The sequence below is a fragment of the Chaetodon trifascialis genome, chromosome 1 (assembly GCF_039877785.1).
Source record: "Chaetodon trifascialis isolate fChaTrf1 chromosome 1, fChaTrf1.hap1, whole genome shotgun sequence".
Lineage (NCBI taxonomy): Eukaryota > Metazoa > Chordata > Actinopteri > Chaetodontiformes > Chaetodontidae > Chaetodon > Chaetodon trifascialis.
Window position 1 is genome coordinate 25,899,879 of NC_092056.1, and position 27,345 is coordinate 25,927,223.

The 27,345-nt window shown below is 40.6% G+C and overlaps 1 protein-coding gene across 2 annotated transcripts in view; it reads right to left on the reverse strand.

Annotated features, from left to right (window-relative positions):
- Positions 1-2,358: 2,358 nt before the first annotated feature.
- ntrk3b (neurotrophic tyrosine kinase, receptor, type 3b) overlaps positions 2,359-27,345 on the reverse strand; it is a 194,318-nt gene continuing 169,331 nt past the window's right edge. For both annotated transcript variants that reach the window (XM_070970084.1, XM_070970076.1), the window contains 3 exons: positions 25,720-25,963; positions 12,120-12,278; positions 2,359-7,630 (listed from right to left, as the gene is read on the reverse strand). In XM_070970084.1, coding sequence (XP_070826185.1) covers positions 7,445-7,630; positions 12,120-12,278; positions 25,720-25,963 — 589 coding nt within the window. In that variant the 3' untranslated portion in view covers positions 2,359-7,444. The remainder of the gene's footprint in view (positions 7,631-12,119; positions 12,279-25,719; positions 25,964-27,345) is intronic.

The window sequence follows — 27,345 nt, forward strand, 5'->3', positions numbered from 1 at the left end:
GCGATCGCCATCCACTCCCCTATCAACAACTAATGTACGATTTGCAATGACATCTCAGCAGGAAACCTCCCAAAAGGAGCCCCATGTCATTCGCTTATGTAACGTTCTCCGAGTTTGTTCAAAAGTCAGTGAAGGAAAATGAAAGGGAGGGACTCATCCGGAAGTGAGATAAAAGAAAGATAAAAAGACGATGAGAAAAAAAAGCAGCTAGACATTTGAACAAAGAGCAGATAATGACAATCAAGCATAACAGTGAATAACTTAATGCTGATATTCAGTCTAGCTTTAACTAATAAGTTCAGCAGGCAACTGTGCTAATTGAAGTATGACAGGCGGAGTTGTTAGAGAGATAAACTGAATACCCTGAGCGGTTCACTCTAAAGTCACATCTAAACAGATGCACAGTATCCCTCTCTCAGGACTCTGCTCCCTCTGTCATGCCTGTGACGTTGTCACTCCTCCATGTTTTCTAAGCTCAGTTTTTTGATGTGAGGACACAGTGGCAGCATCTGCAAAATCGAAGCTTTAAGTGCCGATGAGCTCCTTATGATGTGAGTACATTACAATGTGACAATGCTGAAGATATTGGGTAAAAAAAAAATTATTTGTATTGTTCTGGCATTTATTGTTCTTTCTATTTTAATTTTGAAAAATGGAGATTTTTAATATATTTTGAAAATTCTACTAATGTGGACATTTGAAATATAAAAATGATTAGATTTCGTACAGTTTTTGTTGGCGTACGGTTATTTCTAACATGATGATGATGAATGCTGGGGGGGGACAGATCCAGAATTTTGAGGAGCAGGAAGGCGTTATTTCAGCAAAACCACTGCATTGGTGAGGCGGGGGTTGCTTTAAAAGAGATGAAGGCAAATAGATTATTAAAATGCTGGGCACACAGGATATCCTGGTCTAACCTTTACTGTCGCATATTCTAAGATCGTCTCTCTATGCACCAAGCTGGTGCTCCTTTTTTGCCTAGATTATCTTGTAACATGTACACATTAATATTGTGTTAATTCTGTTGTTAGCAGTGGTCAAGTACTGTACTGCCTCAAAAAGTGTGTAAAGCTGCACTTTGAACCACAAGTATTTCTTCTTTTTTTCTTGGTTTTTCTCTCCCTGAGTCACGAGAAGTTGGGTTTCTTGGAAATGATCAAGCTGTGTGTGAGTGGTACTGTACATATTGTCTACCCTCTGTGAGAATGGATGGAGGAGAGTGTGTTCCAGGGATTTAGATGGAGGGACTGTGTTGATGGGACATTCTGAGCCCTAATACTGTAAATAAATTCCTGAAAATGCAAAACAACAAGAACAGCAGCAAAAATAAAAACTTGATATTCATGTATATTGTCCTACCGCATTTCTTTTTCTTACTTGTTTTAGAATAAACATGTTCTGAGTTTTGGGACTGTAGTTCAGATTATGCATTAGGTGTTATGTTGCCATGGAGACAGTGAGTTACAGTGCAGTGGGTGTGGGCACAAGGGCGTAGGTTTGGATTCAAAGTCAAGTAACAACCACACAACAGTTAGAAAGAAAGAGATGATACTGGTTATTGTGCTTTCCATAACACCAGTAGTTACAAAACAGGCAGGCAGTGATTATGATAGTAATGTAAACCCCTGTATTATTGATTAATTGATCAAAAAAGGGAAATCCTAACAAATGCACTAACCTAAATCACGTTTAGTTTCTATGACAGAGACCTGATCCTTAATGACAGATTAAATTGCATTTGCAGTGTTACTACAGACCACACTGTTTGATTCTAGTGTCTTAGAATATTAACTTTATAATATAAATACCTTTGCAGCTGCATATCCTGTTTGTTTACATTTTACTGAATCTGCACTCTGAAAAGTCGTGCTGCTTTGGTTACTAGATGTTCTTGGCCTGCACAGGCACACTGTATATGATTTTTAAACAGATTTATGCATGTTTATCCATGATTGACATGATGGTATCATCATCACTGGACAAAGTGATTTGTGCTGATTTCTGCACTATGAGTCTGATTTCTGTGTTCAGAAATAACCAAACACAATAAAAAAAAGAGAAAACACAAAAAAGAAACACACATTTCACACATACGCACCACATAAACAAAAAGAGACGGTAAATATTCGGTAGTGTTGTCCTGCTGAAGTAGAAAAACACTAAATCTAGACGCACTTTACAGCCACTGATGGGTCCTGACCTCATCACTTCTGGAGTGGACAGAAGAGGAGCTGATAACTGTGAACACACACTGAACACATGCAGTTCAGCTTTCTGAGAGACTTTGATGAAGACAAGATTCTGTCAAATTTACACATCTTTATAAGACAGGACAAAATGGAAAAGGAGATCATCTGATTGTTTGAAGACATTTTCTTAAGAGAGTCACATTAATACAAAGATCTATCATGGAATACCAGTATTTTATATACTGTGGTTGTTATACCACATTTTTATATTCTGTAACATGTGTACATGGTAATATGCCAACTTTGCTTCAAAAGTGTTCAGTTAGTTCATCCAAGAAAAGAAAAAAAAAAAGAAAAGAAAACTTTTTAAACAATATTCAACTCACCATGAAAGGATTACAATACCCTGCAAATGCTCACGGTCTGTGTCATGTCTTTACGCGTTTTATCATTACCACAAGAGAATACACAAAAACTCAATGCTTTGGGTAACTCATTGGATTTGATCCTGCCTTTCATATAAACACTTGAAATAACTGAATGCTCATTAATGATTTACATAGTCCCAAGGGGAACAGAGACAACACTGTGATACTGTGAGAATTCATGTCAAGATAATAAGGAAGAGATGTGAAGAGTTCCACTCCAAAATGCTATCTTTCCAGATACAACATAAAATCGTTGCCTGAGGTTTATCATTCAGTCTCTGAGAAATCAACAGGTCCCACACTGTAAAACTGAGCTCATTTGGTCTATTAAGCACTTAATTGTGAATTATGATTTTTCAAAAGTAATATCATTTGGTTTGAGTTGTTTTATTTATTTATTTTGCTGTTTTTCACACTTTGGAACAAAACTCTTCATGTTTTCCAGTTCATTAAATACTTTAATCATCAAAATATGGAACGTGTAATACCACACAATTAGCTGATCCACTTGAGTGATTATTATTTTTGATGTACGTCCATAAGTTAACACAAGTATCCACCTGCTTCAGTGGCTCCTCTCTGGTCATAACAGAAGAGGTTTTTATCAGAGCAATAGATGGGTATAAAACTTCATCAGTGCCAAACATGCAAAGGCCACGAGTGTGAGGAAGAAAAGAATGATTGTGAGTCATGTACAGCTGACGAAAACGAAATCAAAATAATGAAAAAGACAGGTTTTTATTTTGTTGTTGTAAAGAAAATGCCAGGAAAGAAGCCACCCTGTTGTTTGTTTCCCTGGCTTGTGAATGGCAAGATCTTGGTAGAATTAACCTAAAGTGTTTTAAATCAACATTTTGGGAAATAGAGTTGGGAAACTTGCTTTCTTGTAGAGAGTTGATACCTCCCATTTCTTTACAGTAAATCTGAAGCTGCTGCCAGCCACAGACGGACCCAGGGACAGGGCCACAGGGGCTCAGGCCGCAGCTGAGATCTGATTGGCCCCTGAACTGCCCCTGCTCACTTCAGATCACTTCATAGCTAGCTAATGTTAGCTTGCTAGAACTAGCTGGCTGTAAGGTAACGTTATCTGATGTATTGGTGATGGTCAGGCCAAGAAACAGTTCAGCAGATAAAGTTTAGGGGGAATTTGTTCTTCTCAGTAGATAACAATGTTGTCTAGTGCCTCAATTTTATGTTTGCCTTTTCAAAGAAAATTCCACCTCAAGTTGAGTTGCTAAGTATGTTTGTATGTATGAAACTCACCAGAATGCAGGGAATGAAGTCTAATATTTAAATTTTCTGGTAGATTTAGAAAATCTTGCCGTGCCTCCAGCAGCTGGTCAACGTAGCTTGACATGCAGACTAGCAAATTAGCACAGGTAACTAAATTTGCCCACCAGCTCATGCAACAAATTAACACGTTATGTCTCATTTGTTTGACTGAAGTGTAAGCGCTGTAGCGGTTGCTATGTTACCCATCTTATGTATTCGACCATTTCATGTCTGGGAGCTTCTCTCCTGGTTGCTTGGCAATGTTATAGTGGCGACAAGCCTTTACACAAGTTACTTTTTACATTTTGGTTTATGTACAGATAAGACAAACTGGACGCAGAGCACTGAAGCTAGCTAGCTGGTCAAATGCAGGCTAGCCTCTATACCATGCGTCTGCATCTTTATCTGTCTTTATGAAAAAATGACTTGAGATCCTGGGGTTTACTGTTCATGTTCTAGAGAAATTAACATCCACTACAAAATATGCTATCAGGAGCTGAAATCTTTGTGATTTTAGCAAAGTTAAAGTAGGAACAGAGAGCTTTTCAACCCCGCCTAGCATTTTCAATTGGTATTATTGTTGTTGCTACTTGAACCGCTACGTGAATCACTTGCTGTTTTCCTCAGAGGCGAGTAACTACTAAAAACAACATTTGTTTCCAAATTTGAAATAAGGGAAAAGAAGGAACCATAAAGGTAAAGTCAAAGTGAAAGCTTCGCGCAAACAAGTAACTACAACAGGGGTTGGTGTCAGGGGGCAGCACAAGAAAACAAAAAGAGAAAAGTGCAAGTTCATTCAGTCATTTGGTCTATAAAAGAGATATCAAAGCAGATAGAAATGGTGTCAGCCTTCATTTTCCTTGGAGATCATACCCTGTAGGATTGCACTGTTAAAGCAAGACTTACAGGGAACCAGTTGTGCAACCAGTATGTACTTCATATTGATAAAGAAAAAAAAAACCTTGTCTATTGCCAGTTTGAACAACAATTAATTTATTAGCATACGAAAAACTACAGCTCCCTTTAAAAAGTAATTTACCAGGTGACAATATATTGTAAAGCATGTTTATTTCTGCCACTACAACTTGCTCTTGTAAATCTCATCTGTGCTGCATTTACATCTTTTGTCAGAGGTGGAGAATTTTCCCCCAAATAGCTCAACAAACTCAGTCAATCCAGCGGAAATAAGGTGGCCATATTTTTAATGCCCCAAAACGGGACCCTTGAGTGTGCTGCATATTCGTGCACACGTATGCGCTTATGCACGCAGTATAGGCGCAATGAACAAGTCTATAGTGCATGCATAAGCGTACCTACGGAATGCACCTTTCAACAGCATGGATGCCATGAACGCAGCATTTTCATTGCTGGGTACTTAACAGATTACCCTGGAGCACTTAAAAAAGACTGACTTTCTGTTCGGCATGACAGCTAAACCACAGGCCTGCTGACTGGTTCTGTCAGAATGAGTCACAAGGGTCATTGCCTTTAGAAGCTTGCCTATGACTCATAGGCTGGTAACAGCCTTGACAGCAATACATTGATTGAACGACAAACATACAGACAAATCAGTGTTGAATTCAGATGCATGGTGCATTGTTTATGTCTTTATATTGGGCTAGGTGAGAATAATCGGAACAGAACATGATAAACGTCCAGGTAAGCGCTGAAACAATTAAATATTATACTTACTATTATTATGCTATTTGTGGTGAAAATAGGGACAATTTGACAGTGAAAGCTAAAAACTGGGACATGTTTTTTACAGATATTTGTTGGTACTCAGCACACCCAGCTTGAAAGCGGGACAATCCTGGACAAACTGGGACAATCCTGGTCGATGTAAGCAGAACACATAATCAACCCCTGTTATCATGTCTCCTGTTATTTGTGCGATCCTCCCTTAAAACCATGTGTCATGAGGAGAGAGGGTCACTTGCACACATGACATGCAAACTGCGTCTCCAGCCAGGTGCATCTGTTTGAAAAACACAGCACATGTGGAAAAACAGGCGCAAAAGAAATTCTGGCCCAAAGTATGAAACACATTACTCATTCTTGATTAAGGCTTTAGGCCAAGACTGCATTTTTATCTTTTTGCATTCATTTTAAATGAATGTGATTAAACATATCAATTAGTGAACTGTAGAATGCTGGTTGGTATCTTTTGTTACCTTTGAGCCAAGCTAGCTGTTTCCATCTTCCTTCTTTATGCTAGCTAAGCTAGCTGTCTCCTGGCTGTGGCTTCATATTTAGCTGAGAGATATGAGAGTGGAATGTCATCATCTTTGTCTATGTCTAACTATCCCCTTAAATTACAGACTTGTCTTAGGTTGTATATACTAGAAATACACCTGCAGCTAACATGTGACTTATGCTTTCAGTTACAAAAATGTTTTCTTTAGAGTGGAAAAGCAGCTTCACACCAAAAAGCCTGAAAATGACAGAACAGTTTCTCAAAGCGTGTGTATGAGTTTGGAAATGTGGTGTAAGATACTACTTAGCAACACACTATTCTTGCCATAAAAAGCAAATGAACTGGAAAGTGAATGTGAGGCTTCATCACCTCTTTGGAAAAGTGTTGTGTTGATGGCTCTGAGTCGTCCCCCGTTCTCCAGAGTCTCTGCGATTCAATGTCAGCGGACTTTCCAAACTGTATTCACTGTCATTCACCTTCACCACATAAGACAACTTACCAGCACTGACACAGGTAATTCCCAAGAGAAATCTCCTCTAGATTAGGATGAGAACAAATACCATAGCTTTATACTTTAGCCACCCAGATCACAGTCAGAAAAAGGAACCAAAATGACACCCAAAAAAATAAGTTAACATAATTTTGACACATAGAATTTTACAATATGTACATTATTTTTAAATTAAAATAGATTTGTTGGTTGTCTGATTGGGTAGGTCCTCTACAGAGCGCTCCCTTTTTTCAACCATCCAGTGTTATTCCACAGAAGCAGAGTTCCCATTAAAAGCTCAGCGCCAGCCAATCAGAGTGCAAGTAAGGCTACCATCGTCAAGTCCCTGCCAATAGTTTGTCGGTGATGTCTTCAGATAGGGCGGAGCCCTTTGCAACACACATGGCAGACCTTTCACCACCCTGACAAAAAGAAATAAATATAAAATATATGTAATATTTCTATATATATTCAGAAAACCAAACCCAGAATAGATTTTAACTCTGATGTGTTCTCTCCATAATATAATAAAACTGTGGCCATTTTCCTATTGCCAGTCCACTTTACTTCCCTTTTTGTCTCCATTTTTGTGTATTTTTTGCAGTTTTCGAGGGAAAAAAAAGTCTTCTTCAAACCTGTACATCTTATACGCAAGTAAACAAAATGTAAAAGTGCATGTTTTTTTGAATACGTTTTATCCACTATATCCAAAAGTGTTGCAGGCACTTAAGTCCTTCCCAAACATTGTAGGTGTTTTTCGACAGTGGAGCAGGTTGGTTTGGTTATTCCTGGATTCGGGTGGGTTGGTCTGTCTGTTTGTCTCTGTCGATCTGTCTGGCGAGGAACGAGCCACCCTGGGCCGCTGCTAGCCCAGGATGTCCAGGTAGACTGGCGTGGCTTTTCCCATGGCGAACAGGACCTTCTGAATGTCCTTAATGTTCAGTCGCTGCTGCGGTTCCCTCTGCCAACAGCCCAGCATGATGTCATACACCTCCTTAGGACAAATCCGTGGCCTCTCCAGAACCCGGCCCTGGGTTATGCACTCAATAACCTGCAGAGAACAGAGGGCAGTGGAGTGAAACAGACGATTTTCAATGACTGATTGCTTTGGTTTGTTCATAATGAGAAACCAGTGACACTGAGCGGGCTGTCCTTTGAGGTTTGAACTAATGAAACCGAGATGAAAGAAGTAAACAGTATGCATTCAGTCTTAAATTTGTCCAATATTGAATGAAAAACAAGACTGGATTTTTTTTTTCCGTGCCGCAGCACAAAATAACAATAATCCTGAATATTTGTGGGTGGATGTTTGAGATGCTGCTAAAAGGGTGATTGATCATTTCTTTGTTGGACTTGTGCTCTAATTAGCGAGATGATTCATTGCTGTTCTGACTATTTGACTTTGTTATTTGTGTGAAGTCCAGGCCACTGTAGCTTAAGAGAATGGATAGGGGTCTATTACTGTGTAATGACTGTGGCTGCACAGAAAAGTGTTGTTTTCTGCTTTTCTTTTTTGAACTTTTTCTTTTAGCACTGCCACCATAAACCATTTCTTCACTCTTCAAACTTAGGCACTGACACCAGCTCGATGTTTGTTCTTTTTTTTTTATGTGTTTCAGTTATTAAGGTGAAGAATAATTACCAACATAGCTGAAGAGGAAAAATGGAAACTCTCCCCCTAAGACATATTACGGTGTCATGCAATTTCATGCTCTTGCAAGCTAGCAGCACAACAGCACGGTGTCAGAACAAAGCCTTTGATAATCTACTGCTATCTGAAGCCTAATTTTCTGGAAAGAATGTACGTCAAACCTAATCTGTGTTTAAATAAATCTGTGTTTATACTCATGACTGTCAACAACAGTAAAAAGCTGAACCAAAACAAAATATTAGAACAAACCAGTGAAAAAACCTGCTCTATTCTTCCACCTGTTGCATCTGTTTACAACAGTAAAGCCCTGCTTTCTCTCTACTGTTACATTCTGTTTCTCATGTATTGTCCCCAAAGGATGAGAGGCCTGGCACACACACTGTGTTGAGAGTGAGGGGACAGAGCATCAGCTCCTGCAAAGACATGGGGACTTTCTTTGGGTCCCAAGAAAGGACCAAAACTGATTCAGCAGAACTAGAGATATGGTCTTTTTTATTCCACACATTCTCCCTCTTTGTCCAGACCTGGCACCTACATTACCCACAATGCAATTCCACTGCCAACAGTTGGCTGTTCTGCTGTGAGCGGCTCTGGAATCCACAGGCTGCCAGCCTCAAGCAAAGATGAGGAGCTGACTGCAGAACTCCTCACACCCAGATTTTTTTATTTTTTATTTTCTAAATTGGAATCTTGTAGACTCAAACAATGCTGAGGGTTAGGGGTTAGGGTTAGTTAGTGACATCTGGAGCCACAAATGACTTGTACAACTTTTTTCACATATGCAGTTCCCCTTTATGTGTTACTTAGCCCTTTAGTTTGAAGATAATATTGCTTTGCATGAGGTCATGTCTGATTTTTATCTCCATTTTAGGCTCATTTCTACTTTTAGCTACATGACTATTTTGGTACTATTGAGGTACATGCTGTACATTTTACTCCACTTCATTTAATGGCAGCTTTATTTACTGGTTAATTTTCAAATTAAAGACACTGCAGTGGCTCCACAAGTGTTCTGAATTACCCTGGCTGATTAGACCTGTAGTCAGCTGTAAGTGAGAGGAGCTATGCTGCAAAAAACTGATGTCACCCAGAGAGAGACGGTGACTCAGAACATGGACTGGAGTTGGAGTTACTGTAAGTCGCACACACAGTGACTTGAGACTTGACTTGAGACTTGTCCTCAAAAGGCTTGACTCTGACTCAGGACTTGTGAGCAATCTTAATTTTTATTTATTTTTGGCCTGTTAACATGAAGGAAATGTGTGACAAGCTGAATGTCATTCCCTCCCTCATCCAGTGCGCGTGGCTACAGATGACTGTAAGCTTCAGCAACGACAGCATGGCGTTGTAAAAATTTGGCTATAATCACTTCACACAAGGCCCAACCAAAGAATCGCTAAATGTAATTGACCACATCAAACTTTGTCAGACAGGTGAAAAAGTACCTGGACAGGTCAGTGATTTTGTAATGTAAAAGTTAGTTATCAATAATCTAACATTAGCTGACTTCTTGCTTTGTGGCTAAAGAAGGTTCATTTGATTAGAGTGTCACTCATTGAATATTTTGAAAAGATGAGTGAGTAAGTGTTTGCTTGCCACACTTGTACACACAGAGTGCAGACTTTGCGGTGAGTATAAATTATACAGTAGTTCATGCTTTGAATCCCTTAGATATAGCAATGCAGTGTTTTAAGCAGACTGGACTGCATGGAGCAGATGATAGACAACTCATTACAACGATAAGAGTCTTGAGACTTGACGTGAACTTGCAAAAAAATGACGTATGATTGTGTCCGATGCCACCAAACTCTAAGGAGCTAATAAGAATGAGTGAGAGCAGTTGTTCTGCTCAAACAGGTACAACAAACCCAGCAGAAGGGTGAAGGAGGTGTTTGTGCACGTCCATGTTATCCTGCAAAGAGGTCTAATAAATCACAAGTGAAGGAACTATAAGAGGCTTTAAGATTTTTAATGCAAAATGTACTTTATAAAGTATCAGCAAATGTTTGTGGCTAAAAATCAAACAACATGACTTTCTGTAATTGAAAGGGGGAGTAAAAACATGGTATTTTGTCACCCTAGCTCTGCAATTCCACCAGTGAATCATGGAGCTGTGCCAAACAAGAACCTCAGATGAGGCAGAAAAGCAGGGGAGTCTCAGCTGCAGGGAGGTGTGGGATGTGGCCTGGATGTGGATCAGCTGCTACAACAAAAGGCAGTGCTGTTGGGGTCTAGCAGGATTCCTCTCTCATCCCTAATGTTTCTGAGATTATCTCTTCCCTGGTGTGTGTTTGTGCGTATGGGTGTGTCTGTTTCAATCTGGGTGTGGTGACCTAATTTCCTCCTCCTGCCTGCTCACCTGCGCACCTGCTGCCGATGCAGTCGTCAACTACACCTGTAGCCCGCAGTACATAAATCCCGGCCCGTCACTCTACTCTTTACCTGATTGTTCTGGGGTTCATTGTGGCGCTACATTCAACCAACTCTTCTAGTTCTCTGCAATTTCCTGATGCTGTCTTTGAATTTGCAGAATCCCATTTTACCTGCGCATCAGATTCATTGTTTCCTGCGTTCCTGCTGAAGACTCCATTTATTGCCTGTCTTGCTCTGATGTTTACCTCTAATTCACAATACACAATTGAGCTGGCTCTGCTCCATTGCTCTGGATTTCTAACACTAACTAATCTTATAATAAACTACTGTTAGTTGAATTTGTACGTGGTCTCTCTTGGGTCTGATTTCTGCTTTTGGGTCCTGAGTGATTACCTAAAACTTAAAAGGTACAGGGCACTGCTTCACCCCTCTGGTAGCAGTAGTATCTCAGCAAAATGTTAGCATATATTTTCCCTCTTGATTTCATTTGAAGTAGCTTCAGTGAACTATACAAACTCACCAGGAATCTAGTATTTCTCTGTTTTCTTCTGTTTTTCTGGATAAAAGTAGAGGATAATGGCCTATTGAGCCCAGTGGAGACTCAGGCCTGTTAATCGTCACTGATACCCATTTATAATTGCTGCTGTAATATATCTTTGTGTAATGTGTTAGACAAATCAGAATAACTAAATAACACGTGCAATATTCCCACCTGACACTACCTGAAGACAAAATTACATTACAGGAACAGGTAATGGATTTTCTCATTTTTGCTTATGACATAATACGACGCTCATCTTGTTACACAGCCATAAGCTTTCAGCAATGTAGTTTAAACAGCTGAGTGTTTCATTTAGAGTGTCTCAAAAACATCTCTGAATGAGATACATTGAAATGTGGAAATCCCAATTTGCGTCAAGCCCAAGAACATATTGATGTTTCAACTGAAATACTTGAAAAGCCAGGTTATTCTTTTAGGTCAATTTAATTTTCTCAATATGCTTGCTTTACAAGAGTAATCCTAATTGAATTTTATTGATTCAAAGCAAAGCCTCCAATGAAAAAACAAACCAATCATGGGTGTTATGTAATGCTGCATCTCATCTGGTGGCAAAGCGGCATCAATTTATCACTTCATTGGGCCACCACAAGTCTCAGAAAGAGAAAAGAAACCACATGAGGCAGTACATAAAGATCCAAAATGGCAGTGTTTATTCAAATCCGCTATTAGAAAGCTCATGTTTTAGCCCTTGATGCTCTGTAAGGGACGGAAAATCAATTCAACTCCTACTTCTTTCCTGTTTAATAACAACTGACACAACTGCTGCTGCTGTTTGTACTGTGATTTTATATGTATCCTCACTTGCACCACCCATGAAATTATCAAAAATAAGAAAGATGTCAACATTTACCTCTGCGTAACCTAGAGCTATCATTTTGTGTATACACAAAGGCCTGCAGTACAGCTTTTGATAATATATCTGTAATATGGATTTTCTCTTTTTGTATCTTGTACCTCGTTATTCCCCAGCTGAAACCAAGGCTGCTTCCCATAGGTAAAGATCTCCCACAAGATGACTCCGAAGCTCCAGACGTCGCTTTCCGTGGAGAATTTCCTGTACATGATGCTCTCTGGAGGCATCCAGCGAATAGGTAGCATGGTATGTCCTCCAACCTAAAGAGAAGAGTAGAAAAAGATAGGGGATCTTTGTTGCAAATGAAATGTTAAAGTTAAAACACAGATTAGAAAATGTAGTCATCAACACAACTCCCAGGCACCTGGGGATTAACTGTCCCTGTAACTGATACGATGGGCTTAACGTCTCATGAATGTCTGCTGTGCTGCTGGATGTTGACACTGATGCAGCGCAGGAAAATGCTGACTTATTTGTCACCTTCTCTGTATGTATTGAATCTGAGGATGTGAAATTCTTTAGGTTATGGTATTAAACCGCCCCTTTGTTCATGATGAAAAATAGCAATCTGCAATCCTCTCTCTGCAGAAGGACTAGCAATAAGCAGAGGATCAGAGTCTCAAAGCATGGAATTGAATGTGCTCTAATTAGTTTTTAAATGAATCGGTTTCCACCAAAGGGTAAGAAAACTGCTGAAAGGCCCCTCATAGTTAAGAAGTTTGTATAGCTTCTCATGCAAATGAAAATATTTAAATTCTACTGTATTTTTCTCTTCACATATCAACATGTAAACCACTGCATTCATAGGAAGGTTTGCATGGGGCAGAGTACCAGCAGGGGCAGGGAAGATATGAGCTGTAAGCTCTTTAATGTCTTCAAACCAGCAGAACATGAAACGAAGTCTCCCTTGCAAATCCTCAGAGGCGGGACATTAATCGATTAAACAATCATCCATTAATCATCCTTCCTCTCAGCTTCCATTAGCAGGCATTGTTTTAAAATCTATTTCCCATTCATGTTGGTGGCTGTGCTTTTATCATGGCGGTGATGAGCCGGACAAGACTGATGTGGGAATGAGCGGCAAAGTATTGCAAGTTTCAGATCAGAATCCTCAGGCAGTATTAATTACAGTGATTACTGTGGAGCTCAGGAGTCAAAGCACACTATTGACACATAATGTTATTAACATGCTGCTGTTATTTGATGTGGCGCCTGCTGGAGCCACTGTAGTTGTTACAGCAGACTGAACTGCTGCTGTGATATGCTTCTATCCCGAGAGAAGTGTTTGAAAGTACAACAGATTGACTGAAAATGACACCTAAATGCCAAAAACAAAATCATTTGATAGAAAGATTTTAAAGCAAGTTCTGCTTACTCACTCTTTTCCAGAGCTTTTATCTGCATAATTGTATAATCATCAAGACTGCACACGCACACCTGTTAACATGCAATAGATGAAGGTCCATACTTAGGTGACATAATCACAAATGAGCAGAATTGTTGAACATTGAGTGTGAAACTACATCTGCTGATGGAGGTCATGGGATGCGGTTGGGAAGGTTGGGAATTTTCCTCAGCAAATAAAAGAAAGTAAGTCAAAATAAAATATATCATTGTTTAATTTGTTCACTTTGTTACATGAAAATCCATGGTGATAGTTCATTACGTCACTGGAAAATGCTCTTAGACCTCCACCAAGGAAGCAGTCAGTGCTCTATAGAAGGCCACAGTCCAACTACCAAAGGATGAGTCCTGATGTCAACAACAACTCCTCCTCAGGACCCCAGGAAGAAAACAGATATACTCAATTTGAGACTCAATACAACAGTGAAAATAAAGTGACACCTCTTGCATCTAGCTGGCCGTGATGTGGCCTGTTGCAGTCACTGGTTTAGGTATAGTTTTAAACATTGCATTGCTGGTCTTGAATCTGGTGTCAGTCGTGACATTGAATTTAGTTAACCCCCCCCCCCCCCCCCCCCCCCCCGCATCCGTCACCAAAGTTGTCATATTCTCCAAATACATAAAAAGAAATGTTGAGGTCACTCCGTGTTGTAATTAGATGTTAGCTTGTTGACATGTTGCAATATATGGAGGCTTTGACTGTGTCCATGTTATTAGGTGTCTATTATCAAGAATTAATGGACACCCCTCGGCCAATCAGAATCGAGTATTCAGAAATGGTATAAAGATTTTTAGTGTTTTTAAACAATAGTGCAATACTTACAGTTCTTGTTGTATGGAATTTGTTGTCTTATCACTTCCTTCCTTGGTGATTTTTGCTGTCGTTTAGTTTTTGATATCTGATTCAGTTCTGCTGTCCATATTGTTATTTTGACATTGTCAAGATACCAACAAGATAGATTTCTAAGCCTCTTTGAGGTTTTTATCTCAAAGTCAGTGGAAGTGCTTCTGCAGCATATTGGACACACATCTATCATGGAGGCATTTACTGATACATCTATCCAACCATCCACCATGCATCCATCAATCCTCCTTAGCTAATTTCCTGTGCTTAAGGACAATGCAATATCAAAAACACAGTCACACATACAGCATAAGCTCCGAAATCATCATTAGGACAACCTCTTGCTGTAGCGGCATTCACCCTCAGATGGTTCCTCTGCTCGGTACCTCTGGGTTGCAAAACAATCTGATTCATTTAATCATAATAAGCTCTTCTCCAAACTCCATTTACTAGCTCCAACATCTGTGAGCCTTCAGCTGTGAGCACTGTGTGGCATTCTAAGTATCAGGAAAAAAAAAAAATCAACTCACGTCTTACTAATTATCTCCTGGTTCTGTAGCTCGCTCATTGCACATCTCTTGTAAAAGTCAAACACAATCTCTGTGTGTCAGCTTGAGGCAGCAGATGAATCTTCTGGATGTTTCAAAGAAATATGAGATGAGATTCGTCAATCTGCCAAAAGGCCGCTGCTTCCTGAGCATTTATTCAGAACAAACCCTTTAGTTTGTCTACTTCAAATTAAATTGCTGAGTATGAGGCTTCTGTTTGTTTGCCCTGTCCTTCATCTATAACTTTCCCTAAAGTCCTGGGTTGGGTTACAACAGCTTGTTCTCTCACTTAGCCTATTCATTAGTCATTTAGTCTAAACATGAGATAAAAAACTCTTTAGCATGTGTTAAAAAAGGCAAGCTGGGTTGGAATATATGTTATTTTATGTTTTTACAAAATGAAAGAAACTGCACAGTGGGGACGGTGGTAACACGCTCTCTGTCCGTTCATTTTCATATGGACAATAAACTATGGTTGATGACCATCCTTTGTGCTGTTAATCAAGCCTTCGTTTTCTTAGGAGATAGGACCCAGTGGCAAACAGCATTGCACAGTAAAAGTCAGCCTTACAGGGAACCAACTGAAATGCAGATGGTGTCATTATTGCTCAGGCATTAGATTGTATAATCAGCCTTTACTTCATATTGATAAGTTAAAGCTAAAAACTGGTCTATTGATAGTTTAACTGCCAATGTTTTGCAAATGTAGATTTGACTTAGTTGTATCTATATTTGTAGAAATGGGTATTTCATATTCATGCAATTCTTTATTAGTCACAATTAACACAACATGCGGAGTTAGGGGGGGAACTGCACACGCCATGTATATGTGAAATTCTTTCTCTGCTTTTAACCCATCCTTGGTCATTCTTTCCTCCGCGGCAGACCAGGAGCAGTGGGCTGCCAGCCGACCGGCTCCTGAGGACCAGTTCCTGTTGTCACCATTGGTCAGGTGGTGATCTTCTTGCATGTTTTTAATGGGAGTATAATTTTATGGAGGATACCCCAGATGAACATGGGGAGAACATGCAAACTCCACACAGAAAGGCCCTTTTTCCTCGAGCAGCAGGCACCGAAGGCATGGTGGAGGACACGCCACCAGCACCCACAGCGGGAATCGAACCGAAATGAAACATATCAGATTATGCTGACCTAACCAATTTTTGTTTGGTGCAATTTAAAATCTTCTCATTTTTACATTATTAATCAGCATTTTGATCCTTTGTCAGGTCAGATGCCTTGACGATATTCCATTACAGCTTCCCTTGTAGTCTTCAATCTAGCTAAAAGGGCCATAATATATTATTAATTACTAACATTACCTTGTTGAGTTAGCTATAACAGTTACATCTGCCATTTGATATGTGTACGATTTTGCGGGGGCCCACGGAGTTTAGGGGCCTATCATTTTTGGGACAAAATTAGCATAAAAAGTTAAACTGTTATGTAACTTGTCAGTTTTCCTGTCAATCACATTATATGCAAATTTGAGACTGCTGATTGAACCAAATTAACCTGTTGCCACCATGCTCAACCCCGCCCCCCTATGTGTCAATCTGGTCATGCTTCATCACTTTGAAAGAGAGACGTGGAAGATGTCGGGCAAAAAAAAGTTTGAGAGTGGTGCTTCCAAAAGAAAATTGGCTCGTGACAAACAGAACAGGGAGAGAAATTGACTAAAGAGCATCCTGAAGCTCACGGGATTCTTTCAGTCTCACACGGATGACAGCAGAGGAAGCGGCCCATTGAACCCACCGGAGGAAGCAGCGTGGCCCGCTCCGATGCTGGAGGTAACGGACACAGGAGAGGAACACAGAGGTGGGGCGCAGGAGGAGCGGCAGGCACACGAGCATCAGAGAGGAGGGGACGAGTCAGACGGCGCTTTTACTTTTACTTTCCTACGGCTATACCGGGGGTGGGGGGGAGGGGTTGAGTTTGTGTTTACAGGTGCATGGGTTCACAGGGTTTATAGTTTGATCTGTTGCTGCTATTATTATTTATTCATTTATTATTATATTCATTATCATTCATTATGTTCATGTTATTGATATGTCAATAAAACTAAATAAAAAAAACTCGGTGTAGACCTAAATATTATTTTCTATAATGAGACTCGGTAAATTTGGAGGACGGGACAGGGTCTACAAAACTTCTGAGCCCAGGGGCCTGACAGTAGGTTAAGGTGGCCCTGCTCCTGAGGGCTGCAGGAGTAAACCAATGGTCTCCTAGAGGAACTTGGACAGTAAACTGTGTAGTGTATCCTCTGGATATTGGATCTATGGTAAGATTGCAAGTCTTTTGTGCCATTCTGGACCTTGAAGCTCCTCAGTGTAATACCTTGTTTTGAGTGTCTTGAACAAGCTGATAACTGCTGTGTGGTAAGCACTGACTGTGCAGTGAGACCAGAATGCTGTATGCCATTCTTAACACAAAGCGATACTTGTACACTTGGCCTGGAGGTCAACAAGACTATTACAGACAGTACAAGAACACCTTTATGCTGACTGTGCATCAAAATCACACTACATTAACCTCAAAATGCCCAACTTTTTGCTTTAGTAGCGTTTCAGCAAAACAAATGAAGGGCATCATTTTACTTCTATTCCCCTCCTCACTGAAAAATGTCTATCTAAAAAAATAAAAATCATTTAATAGTGTAGCCAGTCTTTAACTCTTTATTCTCTTTGAACAAGTGATTAGATGCAAGTGGAACTAAAAAAAATGTGACTTTAGAAATTGTCTTGAAAGACACATCAAAATAAGTGTACTTCAAGGATAATTTGTACTTTGAAATCATATTCGTTATAATGGAGTTTAGCAAAAAGGGACTATGTTGAATTTTTTTACTCCTCAGCACACTGTGTTTGAAAAACTTTTATTTTCTTACATTTAGCTTATCTAAAAGTCCACAGAGGGTTTACTGAGCACACACTTGTTTTTCAGCTCCGTCCTGCTTCACATTAATACATTTGCACACATTTACACCTCAGAGCTGCCCAGTGCAACCACAGTCTTCCACTAATCTCACCAGGGGTTAAATACTCTGCTCAACTGCATCTCAGTTGGAAACACTTTGGGGTCGTTTGTCGCAGATCCCCAAACACATCTGCTTCTCTGTAACTTGCCCAAGGGCATCTGAGGTATTAGCAGAATCTCAAAGACAGAAACAAACTTTAACTCCTAATTTTTCTGACTCTCTCCTGCCAGTTTACTCTCTGGCTGAGTCCCAAACTAAACAAGCATGACCCACCACCCCCTGGAAGACAGTCGAGGCTGCTGGTGCTTTTTCCTCAGCGGTAGGACAGAGAAAATAGTGATTAAGGTAAACATAAATCCGAGGTGTGTTTCAAGTAAGGTGTAACACATCTTGAACATACACAGTATTTACTCACAGTTCCAGGGTGAATTTTGTGGTTGGCAGTAGTTTTCCCTCACCTTCAACATCATTAGCCTGGGTTCCACTGCAAGGTGATGGGCAAATGAACACTGACTTATACCCCACCTGGTCTCATTAGACATGCTAGATTTTAGCATTGTGCACAACATTAAGCCAATATTGATGCTGAGACCATTTGCCCCCGTTGTGTAAAACCTCTGGGCTGTGCCAAGCTAGGTGGGCCGAAAATGAGGCAAAGGAGTCAGCGAGGGGCTGTATGCCAATCCGTCCCCCTGTGGAGCTTTATAAAGATTAAACAAAATTAATTAAGTTCCTGTTAGTCTAAATGACTTATCTGAGGTCCACCCAACCCATTGCACGCAAGGCTAAACCTCATCAGATGCATACTAATGATTCCACTGCTGCTGCTGTGGCGAGGGGCATTAAAACTGGCTGACTCTCTGCTTCCCAAATGATTGCATGCTATCACCTTGGGTTTTTGTGACAAGGCCATGGCAATTAGCTTGGAACATGGGGGAAAAAGAAGGAAAAAAAAGGCTGAACACATAATAAAAATAAAATAATTGTCCCTGTAATTATCCTCATCTTTCTCACTCAATGTCACATCGAGAAGCTGGCAATGCTCTGCGGGGAGTGAGGAATAAGTCTCGGGCTGTTTTTTTGTTGCTGTGTAAACTGGATTAGTGCTCTGCCTGTCCCACCGTGGCAGGGGACTGATTGGATTAACGGCGTGGAGAGCACAGCAGCATGGCATGGGGATAGATTACTGGCCCAGTTGGGCTCTTCGATGGGCGCTCCACGGCCTGCAGGGAGCCCTGGGAGGCCCCAGACATCTTAAAGGGCCCCGATAACCATCTATACACTCTCTCTCCCTGCTCTAACCATGCTGCTATCTTTGCTCTCCCAGCTCAAACAGAAATGAACACAAGTTCACTTTTAGAGGCTGTGATGTCCGTTAGGTTTCTACCTGCTGTGCTGCTGCCAAGTGGAGATAAAGTGGTATCTACTCTGGCTGCTGCATGCCAGTGGGTGGTGAAAGTTTCTGAAGGTTTTCAAAACACACACACTGCACTATTGCTATCATGCAATTTTACATTCACATTTTTCAGTATTTAGCTCTCTATACCGACTTACGCAATACAATGTGTAGATAGGTAGCTCCTCAGTGTTGCTGCAGACTTTGTAACTGCACTCTGAATATGAAATTATTAGCAGTGCAGCCCTGTGATGCTGTTGACTCTGGACAGCCCTCTACACGTGTTATATTTGGTGATAAATAAATAACAAGACACAGCTATTCGAGGCTTTGAGGCTGTCCGTAGGCACATCGATGCTTTGAGCTAAATGCTAGTGTTGAGTGCTGACATTTGCTAGCAACCACAAAACACAGCTAATGTTGATTTGAGCATTATTAATTTTTGAAAATATTTTGTTATAAACCAAAGTATTGACCTTCCTGACCTTGACTTCTTACAAGGAAAAGTCAAGGCATCATAGATGCATCACATGGATACCATGGATATCCATATTCCATAAAGTAGATAATAAGATTCATGGATTCAATAAGATCCCTGGATGTGAACTAGCACATCTCCAGCTACCAGTCCATTTCTGTATCGACTCGTCCATGCTGGACTCTAACCAGCCACTAGCCAGTCCCCAAGCCAAGTTCTTATTAATTGAGGAAACAGACTGGCTCTGCTTAAAGGTAACAACATCTGCCTATCATTCAGTTAACTGCATGACATGTTATAAGATGTTTTTCTGGAGGTTTGTTTGCAGCCCAAATGTTTTCATTGAGCAATGCTGGATTAAATGGAGGAAACAAAAATGGCAACTTCGTATAGCATGAGAACCCTTGCAAAACTGCAACCTGACTATTTTACACTTTGATTTTTGTGTGGATTAAAGAAATACTATGTAACATGTTCATTAGTGAGCTTTAGAGGTGCTGCTAAGTGGATTTGGTTATCTTTGAGCATAGACTGCTTTTTCCCCATGCTTCCTGTCTTTATGCTGAGCAAAGCCAAGCTGCTGACGTTAGCTTAGTACACGTTTGAGGGGTATCAATCTTCTAACTCGAACAAGGAAGAGACTAAACATATTTCCCAAAATATGTAACTAGCTCTGAAGAATGCAGAAAACTGTATGTCCATCTAAAGCCAGACTTCATTTGAGGTCAACAGTAGCATCGCCTTGATTTCTTAGATCATGTAAGACAGGAGTGCTAGGCTAAGAAAGAGAACAAACAAGACTCAAGGGCAGAGGCAGAACAGCTTTTTTCATCCCTTCATGCAGCAGTAATAAATATGGCCCATGTACTCATTAGCACCAAGCTGCATACAGTTTTGAGAAGCTTGTGCTTGATAAATAATGCAGCAAAGGTGTGTCTGTTTGATCCTTGAAACAGTAGAAACCTGGGGACCATTTTTCTTCAAAGCCAAGCAGTGCAGGTAGGCAGAGGCTTCTGGCTGAGGCACAAAGAACACTAAGTCCTTGAAACTGAGTCATTAGATTATAACTTTGTTATAGAGTGTTTGATAGTCATTAGTCCCTGATTCAAAAAGGCAGATTCTGGCTTTTTTTATTTATTTATTTATTTTTTGGTGACTCATATGTTAAAAGTAACATTGGAATTGCTGCCTCTTTTACCGAACACATTTTTGCTTGACCCATGCTTTCTTCATCTCAGCACCGTCCTTCTTGACATTCAGACAATGTAATGCTCATTGACATGAACAACAAAACCCTGCCACTGCTAAATGAGAACACTCACAGTGCAAGCAAGCTTCTGGGGGAAAGTCTGAAGAATTTTTAATATTCTCCACCAAAAAAGTAGAACCTGCCTCTACATCTTATCCCCTGACAGAAACCTATACTGCACATCACTGTTCATAATTTGGCTGTAATGAGCTGTTTTGAAGCATTTTTTCTCCTGGTCTAGACAAACCAGTGTGTAACATTGCAATCGACCTGCAGCTTCTGGAAAACCAAACTTAAAACTTTTGCAGAACTTGCTCTCATGTCAACAGGAATTGAATTTGACTGAAATAACAGTCACAAATCAGGAAGCAGCTTTCCTGGACCCCCGATTCAACACATCCAATAAATATTGTATAAATGTACTATGACTGGGTAATATAAGAATAATAAGCTCTCAAAGGCCATCAAAATTACTGCAATGCATATTGTTCTCGTCACTCTCGTTCTGTATTAAAGAAGACATATAAAGAAACCTGTCATTACACTGCGAGAAAAAAATACATCTGATAATGATAGAGACCCTGCATGACCTCCTCCATCTGTCCTCTGGATGCTGTTCCTGAACATTTCTCATAAAAACACAGTATTTTACCCCATCTAGCTACCTCTAATGCAGAGGCACCTTTAGACCATTCACTGTCATTTATACCTACCTATACATGCATAATTCAGTGCTTCACTCTCTGAACTCAGGAAAACATTACCTGATATATCGTGAGGCAGCGATATAAAACACCTACATAGTGGCACTCTGCTGCCGCCGGCCTGTGCAGGTTCTGCAGTTGTCTCTTTTGAAACAACACAAAAGCGTATTCAGTGCAAGGGGAGCAGGAGGATATGACAGATGGATGTGATTTAGGACAATATTCATCTCTTGCTTGAAGTTGTTCCCTCCTGCTGCAAAGTGTCTCGGGAGTCCCAAAGGGCAACACACGTCAATACGACTAGTCAGCGATGGGAGGATTGTGTTCTTGGCAGGGCGCTGCTATTTATAATCACTCAACACAGGGAAAGTGTCCAATACTGTTAGTAGCTCCTTATCTCTGGGCTCTGTCAATATTCCTCTGTGTAGGCGGGCAGTGATGCTATCACAACGCACCACACAGCAGCTTCACACAAGGCATATAGCATGCGCATGCACATGCACATGCACATGCACACACACACACACACACACACACACACACACACACACACACACACACACACACACACACACACACACACACACTCGCAAACACCACCCTGAATTTAAACTGACTGTCTTTTTTCACAGTTTCACTGGTTCTTGCCTAATCCAGCATACAGTACATATTTGTGAGAACTATTCTCCCCTCCTCACTGTAAAGTGTGTGTGTGTGTGTGTGTGTGTGTGTGTGTGTGACCAGGTATTTATCACGTTGTGGGGACAAAAATCTGTTTACACAGTCACATTGTGGGGACTGACCTCTCTTATGGGGACAAAATGCAGGTCCCCTTAATGTAAATCATTAAATTTTAGGGTGCAGACTGAGGATAGGGTTACGGGTTAGGTAAGGTTAGATTAGGTACAGGGTTAGGAACAGGCAAATAGTGGTTATGGTTAGGGTTAGGGTAAGGCTCCAGGAAATGAATGTAAGTCTATGTAATGTCCCCACAAGTGAAATAAACACAACCTGTGTGTGTGTGTGTGTGTGTGTGTGTGTGTGTGTGTGTGTGTGTGTGTGTGTGTGTGTGTGTGTGTGTGTGTGTGTGTGTGTCTTTGTGTCACTTAATCAGTAAATTATTTGATAAATTATTCAACTCTCAAATTTCCTCAGTAAAGTCACCACTGAGTTTGCTCGACGGAACCAGCATTTGACTGCAAAATACTCATGCTGTGAACCTCATACTGGCTCACTTCTCTTTAATACACTGTTGCTGTGAGGGCTATTAATTCTTTTCTTCACATACATTGTAATCACAGAACTTGTTTTTGGGTGTCAGACACATGCACATAAGCACTCATTCTGGTAAGCAAATAAATCAGATATACTTTATTGATCCTGGGGGAAAATATTTAAAGCATATAAGCAATTTTCAGTGGGTATTTGGGCACATTTTTATTAAGTATCGTTCTTCCTAATCCCGTTTTTTCCCAGTTTGGATGGGCCACTTCCCCTGACACTGCGGTCCTTTTCACTTCTACCTCCATTATTAACCGAGGCAGAGTGTAGATACACGTGGAGTCAGCAGCTGCTTTTCACCTGTCACCAAGGAGTATAATGTGCATGGAGGTCCACCTTTTCACTCGCAGGTCCACCCCCCTCTGCATAGAAGCCTGACCAACCAGCATGAGTCTCATAGTGTAGTGTCAAGGACATGGTCCCTCACTGGCTTACCATTTATGAACACTGCCTCTGTTGGGCACTGCAGTCCAGGACTGAAGCAGTTTTTACCCCACACCGCCCTGAGATTTCCTTTTGACTATACTATATCTATTACTCACAGATATGTACTCTAACATAATTAATAATTCATCTAAGAAAAGTACAAAGCCCGGCTCACACAGCTCCTTGTTGTCTGGTTAGGTCTTATATCTACTAAATCCTCTTGCAGCTCCTCTCTGTCTGTCGTTTGACTGAACAGTTAACTCACTGCACCTATACAGTATAATAGGCTTATAATTGTTCACACAAGAACAGTCAGCTGAGCCATTTAATCTTTCAGCTGAGCAGTGTCTGCTTGCTAAATCAGCTGTGACTTGGTCTTCACAGACAATTAGATGAACTGTTATTTGGGCCACAACAAGGAAACACACACAGTTTTGTCCTTTATTTGTCCAGAGGGGCCTGAGCTCTCACTGCTCCCAGTACACCCACAGCCATACTGGTTGTCACTGGCATCAAGTGGAGTAGTCGTGCTTGTTAGCTTGCCTGGTGATATCTGTATGTTATCTGTCTGTTCTTTCTCTTTTTACTCAATTTTAATTATTTTATTTTTTTGAATACCAAAAGCAGAGGAGAATTGCAGAATTATCTGCAAAGAAGGGGACATTTTATTCAACTGTCAAAATTTCATGATAGTGGGTTCAAATAAACCTTAAGTATGATATTGACTTCAACATAAACACACATTGTCTTTCATAATTGATCTTAAATCAAGTCAGTTCAGTCAAAACTAAAAGCTGCTACTCCAAAGTCCAACTCAGGCTAATACAATGAGGACTAACATGAATTAAGAGGTAGTTGTGGAATGATCCCTGTGTAGATGACATACTCAAAATGGGAATGACACACAAAATCCACGCATACATACTCCCACTACTGTAACAGGCAGACTTGATGCTGAAAAATGTGTAAAACCTACATGCAGAGCACAAGATCTGCTATGGTTACCATAAAGCTGGCCAGCACAAAGCCGCCAGTGTTTAAACATCCAATTATTCTCCTCCACAAAGAGCTTATAATGAGTGTTCAAGACTGTAAGGAGAGTATTTATATACCCTTGATGCTAAACCCACAATAAGCTTTGAATATCATATTTCAGAAGTGTGGCTGGAAAATGAACGTGTCATTATGTTACAGAGCACGAGAAAGGTCTTTGATATTCTCTAATTCAAATAGTTTCACATTTGCAATACAAAATTCAATTTAGCTGTGAAACGAAGACAGCGTTGTTTATGTGTACATGAAATGTACATACTGTATGTATATCTTTTATGTTTAGTCTAACAGCCTCCGCTGACGCTGCTGCTCAGTTGTGATCAGAGATCTTTAAAGAGAATTATGCATGACCATTTTTAATAAGTCAGACTACTGATTTTCTGTCTGCACTGACACATCCTCAGGGCCAACCTGACAATTTTCAACCCACTGAGGGCCAAAAGAGTTAGTAAAGGTTATACTGACACACACACACACACACACACACACACACACACACACACACACACACACACACACACACACACACACACACACACAATCCTGCCATATTATTCTTTAACAACCAAAACAAAATATTCTAATTTTGATGATATACACACCACACAGATGGTGTGCATGGAGGAGCCACGTACCAAACACTAAACACATCTCGCTCAGATTTCCTTACAAATTATTTTATGTGTGCAGAGCTGCTCACCCAGCAGGCAAGTACTTCATAACTGCTGGCGCTGCCCCCAGCAAAGTCAGAACCGGCCCAGCTGTCACGCTGGGAAAACAGAATCAGGCACACCTAAAGTCATTTCACAAGACCAGGCTGTTTAAGGAATCCAGATCAGTAGCAGCCATCACTCCATAATATCCACTTATTTATTCAGCAAAATACCAAATTCCTCAGCCCAGCAGTTGCTGCCTGGTTTGCTGTGTTCAGAGTTGCTAATCATGTTAAACAGTAGAGGACATGAATGGCGAGCTATATACAACGTAAACAAGCCTCTAAGCATCAGGCTGGAGGCTCAGCAGGCTCATCTCCTGCCATACGGCTAAACCTCTCCATCCAAGTATGAATGTATGAGGGTTGCACTGGAGAACGAGAGCTGTTATCTCTTCTTTGAAAAGAAAAGAAGGAAACAAAAACATATAAACAAAAAATGACCCGAGAGAGAGCATCAGTCTTCACCCCTTTAAAACATTGTTTTAGTTAGCAGCCAAAGGATTTCAAAGGATTTGAAAAGTTAGCAATTTTTCCATGTTAATCACTTTAGCAGTCTGAACCTTTCCAGCTCGCAGTATTTTGATAGCACAGGACAAGCATAAATAAGGATCCTGGAGAAGTCTTACCCTGTAGTAGTCACTGCTGTAGATGTCCCTGGACATGCCGAAGTCTCCAATCTTGACCAGCAGACCATTGCCCACCAGGCAATTACGGGTTGCCAGATCTCTGTGGACAAAGTGCTGGGAGGCCAGGTAGACCATACCCGAGGCAATCTGGGTGGCGATGTGCAGCATCTGGGAAAGGCCCAGCTCTCCATTGGACTGCAGTGGCTGACCGTCCACCAGGATCATGGCGTCTGGGCCGTGGGCTCTGGGTGACAAAAAAATAATGTTGATGATAATATTAATGAATGAGTTATCTAGTCTATGTTTTCAAGTGGAACTTTCGCGGTAGCCGGAAATGGTAATTACAAAAAACAGAGTAACAGTCACACGAGAAGAGAGAAGTCATAATGTCAGTGGACTGACTCAGCGATGTCAGTCATGCAACGACATCTATCTAACAACACCATAAGCCTCTGGTCATACCAGGCAGAGTAAGACTGTAGCAGCAACACCACTCAGTGAATTAAGCAAAGGTGAGTAACATAACTAATGAATGAAACTTTTCATTTTTAAGAGGATATTGATATTTGTGTTATTTAATTTTTAAAAACTGCATGCTCTTACTTTAATAACCACTGGATGTAGAAACCTTTAACGCCTTTTCAGCATGTCAGGCAGTAACCTGACAGCCCCTTTAATAAGTAACCCAAAGCTCCTTACAGTGCTAGAAAACCCTCATCCTGGCAGTATTGGTGCCTTTTCCTACCTATTGAGAACAATTAGCATAATAAAGAGAGACTGTTATTTAAAAATTACAATAACCTGCGAGCAGCTTTAATTGTGATGATTAATTGTAAAGTGTTTGTCCTGTTTTTATTAATTCTGTAGCTGTAACATGAGTTTTGGGTGATTTTAGAGCAGTGTAGTGATAATCATGTATTCCAGCCTATTAACTTTAGGTTTTACATTAACCAGAACAAGTTCTCTCAGGCAATTCAGTGATCTTTGTTTTAGAAGTGTGTGCATAATAATTCAGCTCCACTGTAGAGGGATTAGTACCTTTTAAAAGCGTGTGTCTTTTTGTCCCTATTTTACTTCACAGACATCTCATAGTGGCTGAATGAGTGCAGGCTGCCCTCTGATTATCTGAAGGTTGAACTGGACCCACACATCAGATACTCTATTCATTCCTAACGATTCTCCACACATCTCATTTGTTAAGTGTGACCAACAGGACCAATACACCAAAAATCAGCCACATCTTGCACCTTGCATGAAAGAATTTCATCATTCGCGACATTGCCTTTCATTTCAGGAATGATTTCCCAACAGAAAGTCTTCACGCACTCTTGAATCCACATACCCACACACACGTACACACACACACACACACACACACACACACACACACACACACACACACACACACTCACAGTCAATCGTAACATGTCATTTTTTCAACTATTGCTCAAACTTCAAAAACGAGATAGACCGCACACACACCGCCGCTGTCAGTGCACTTGAAACAACACATTTCTATCCCAGACTCCTCCTATGCACACTGACATCAACCCCACTGAAGCTTCCCATTACCAAAGCGCTCGCTGTACCGGCATCGTGTCGCTTTTGTTGAGGCTTATCGGAGGT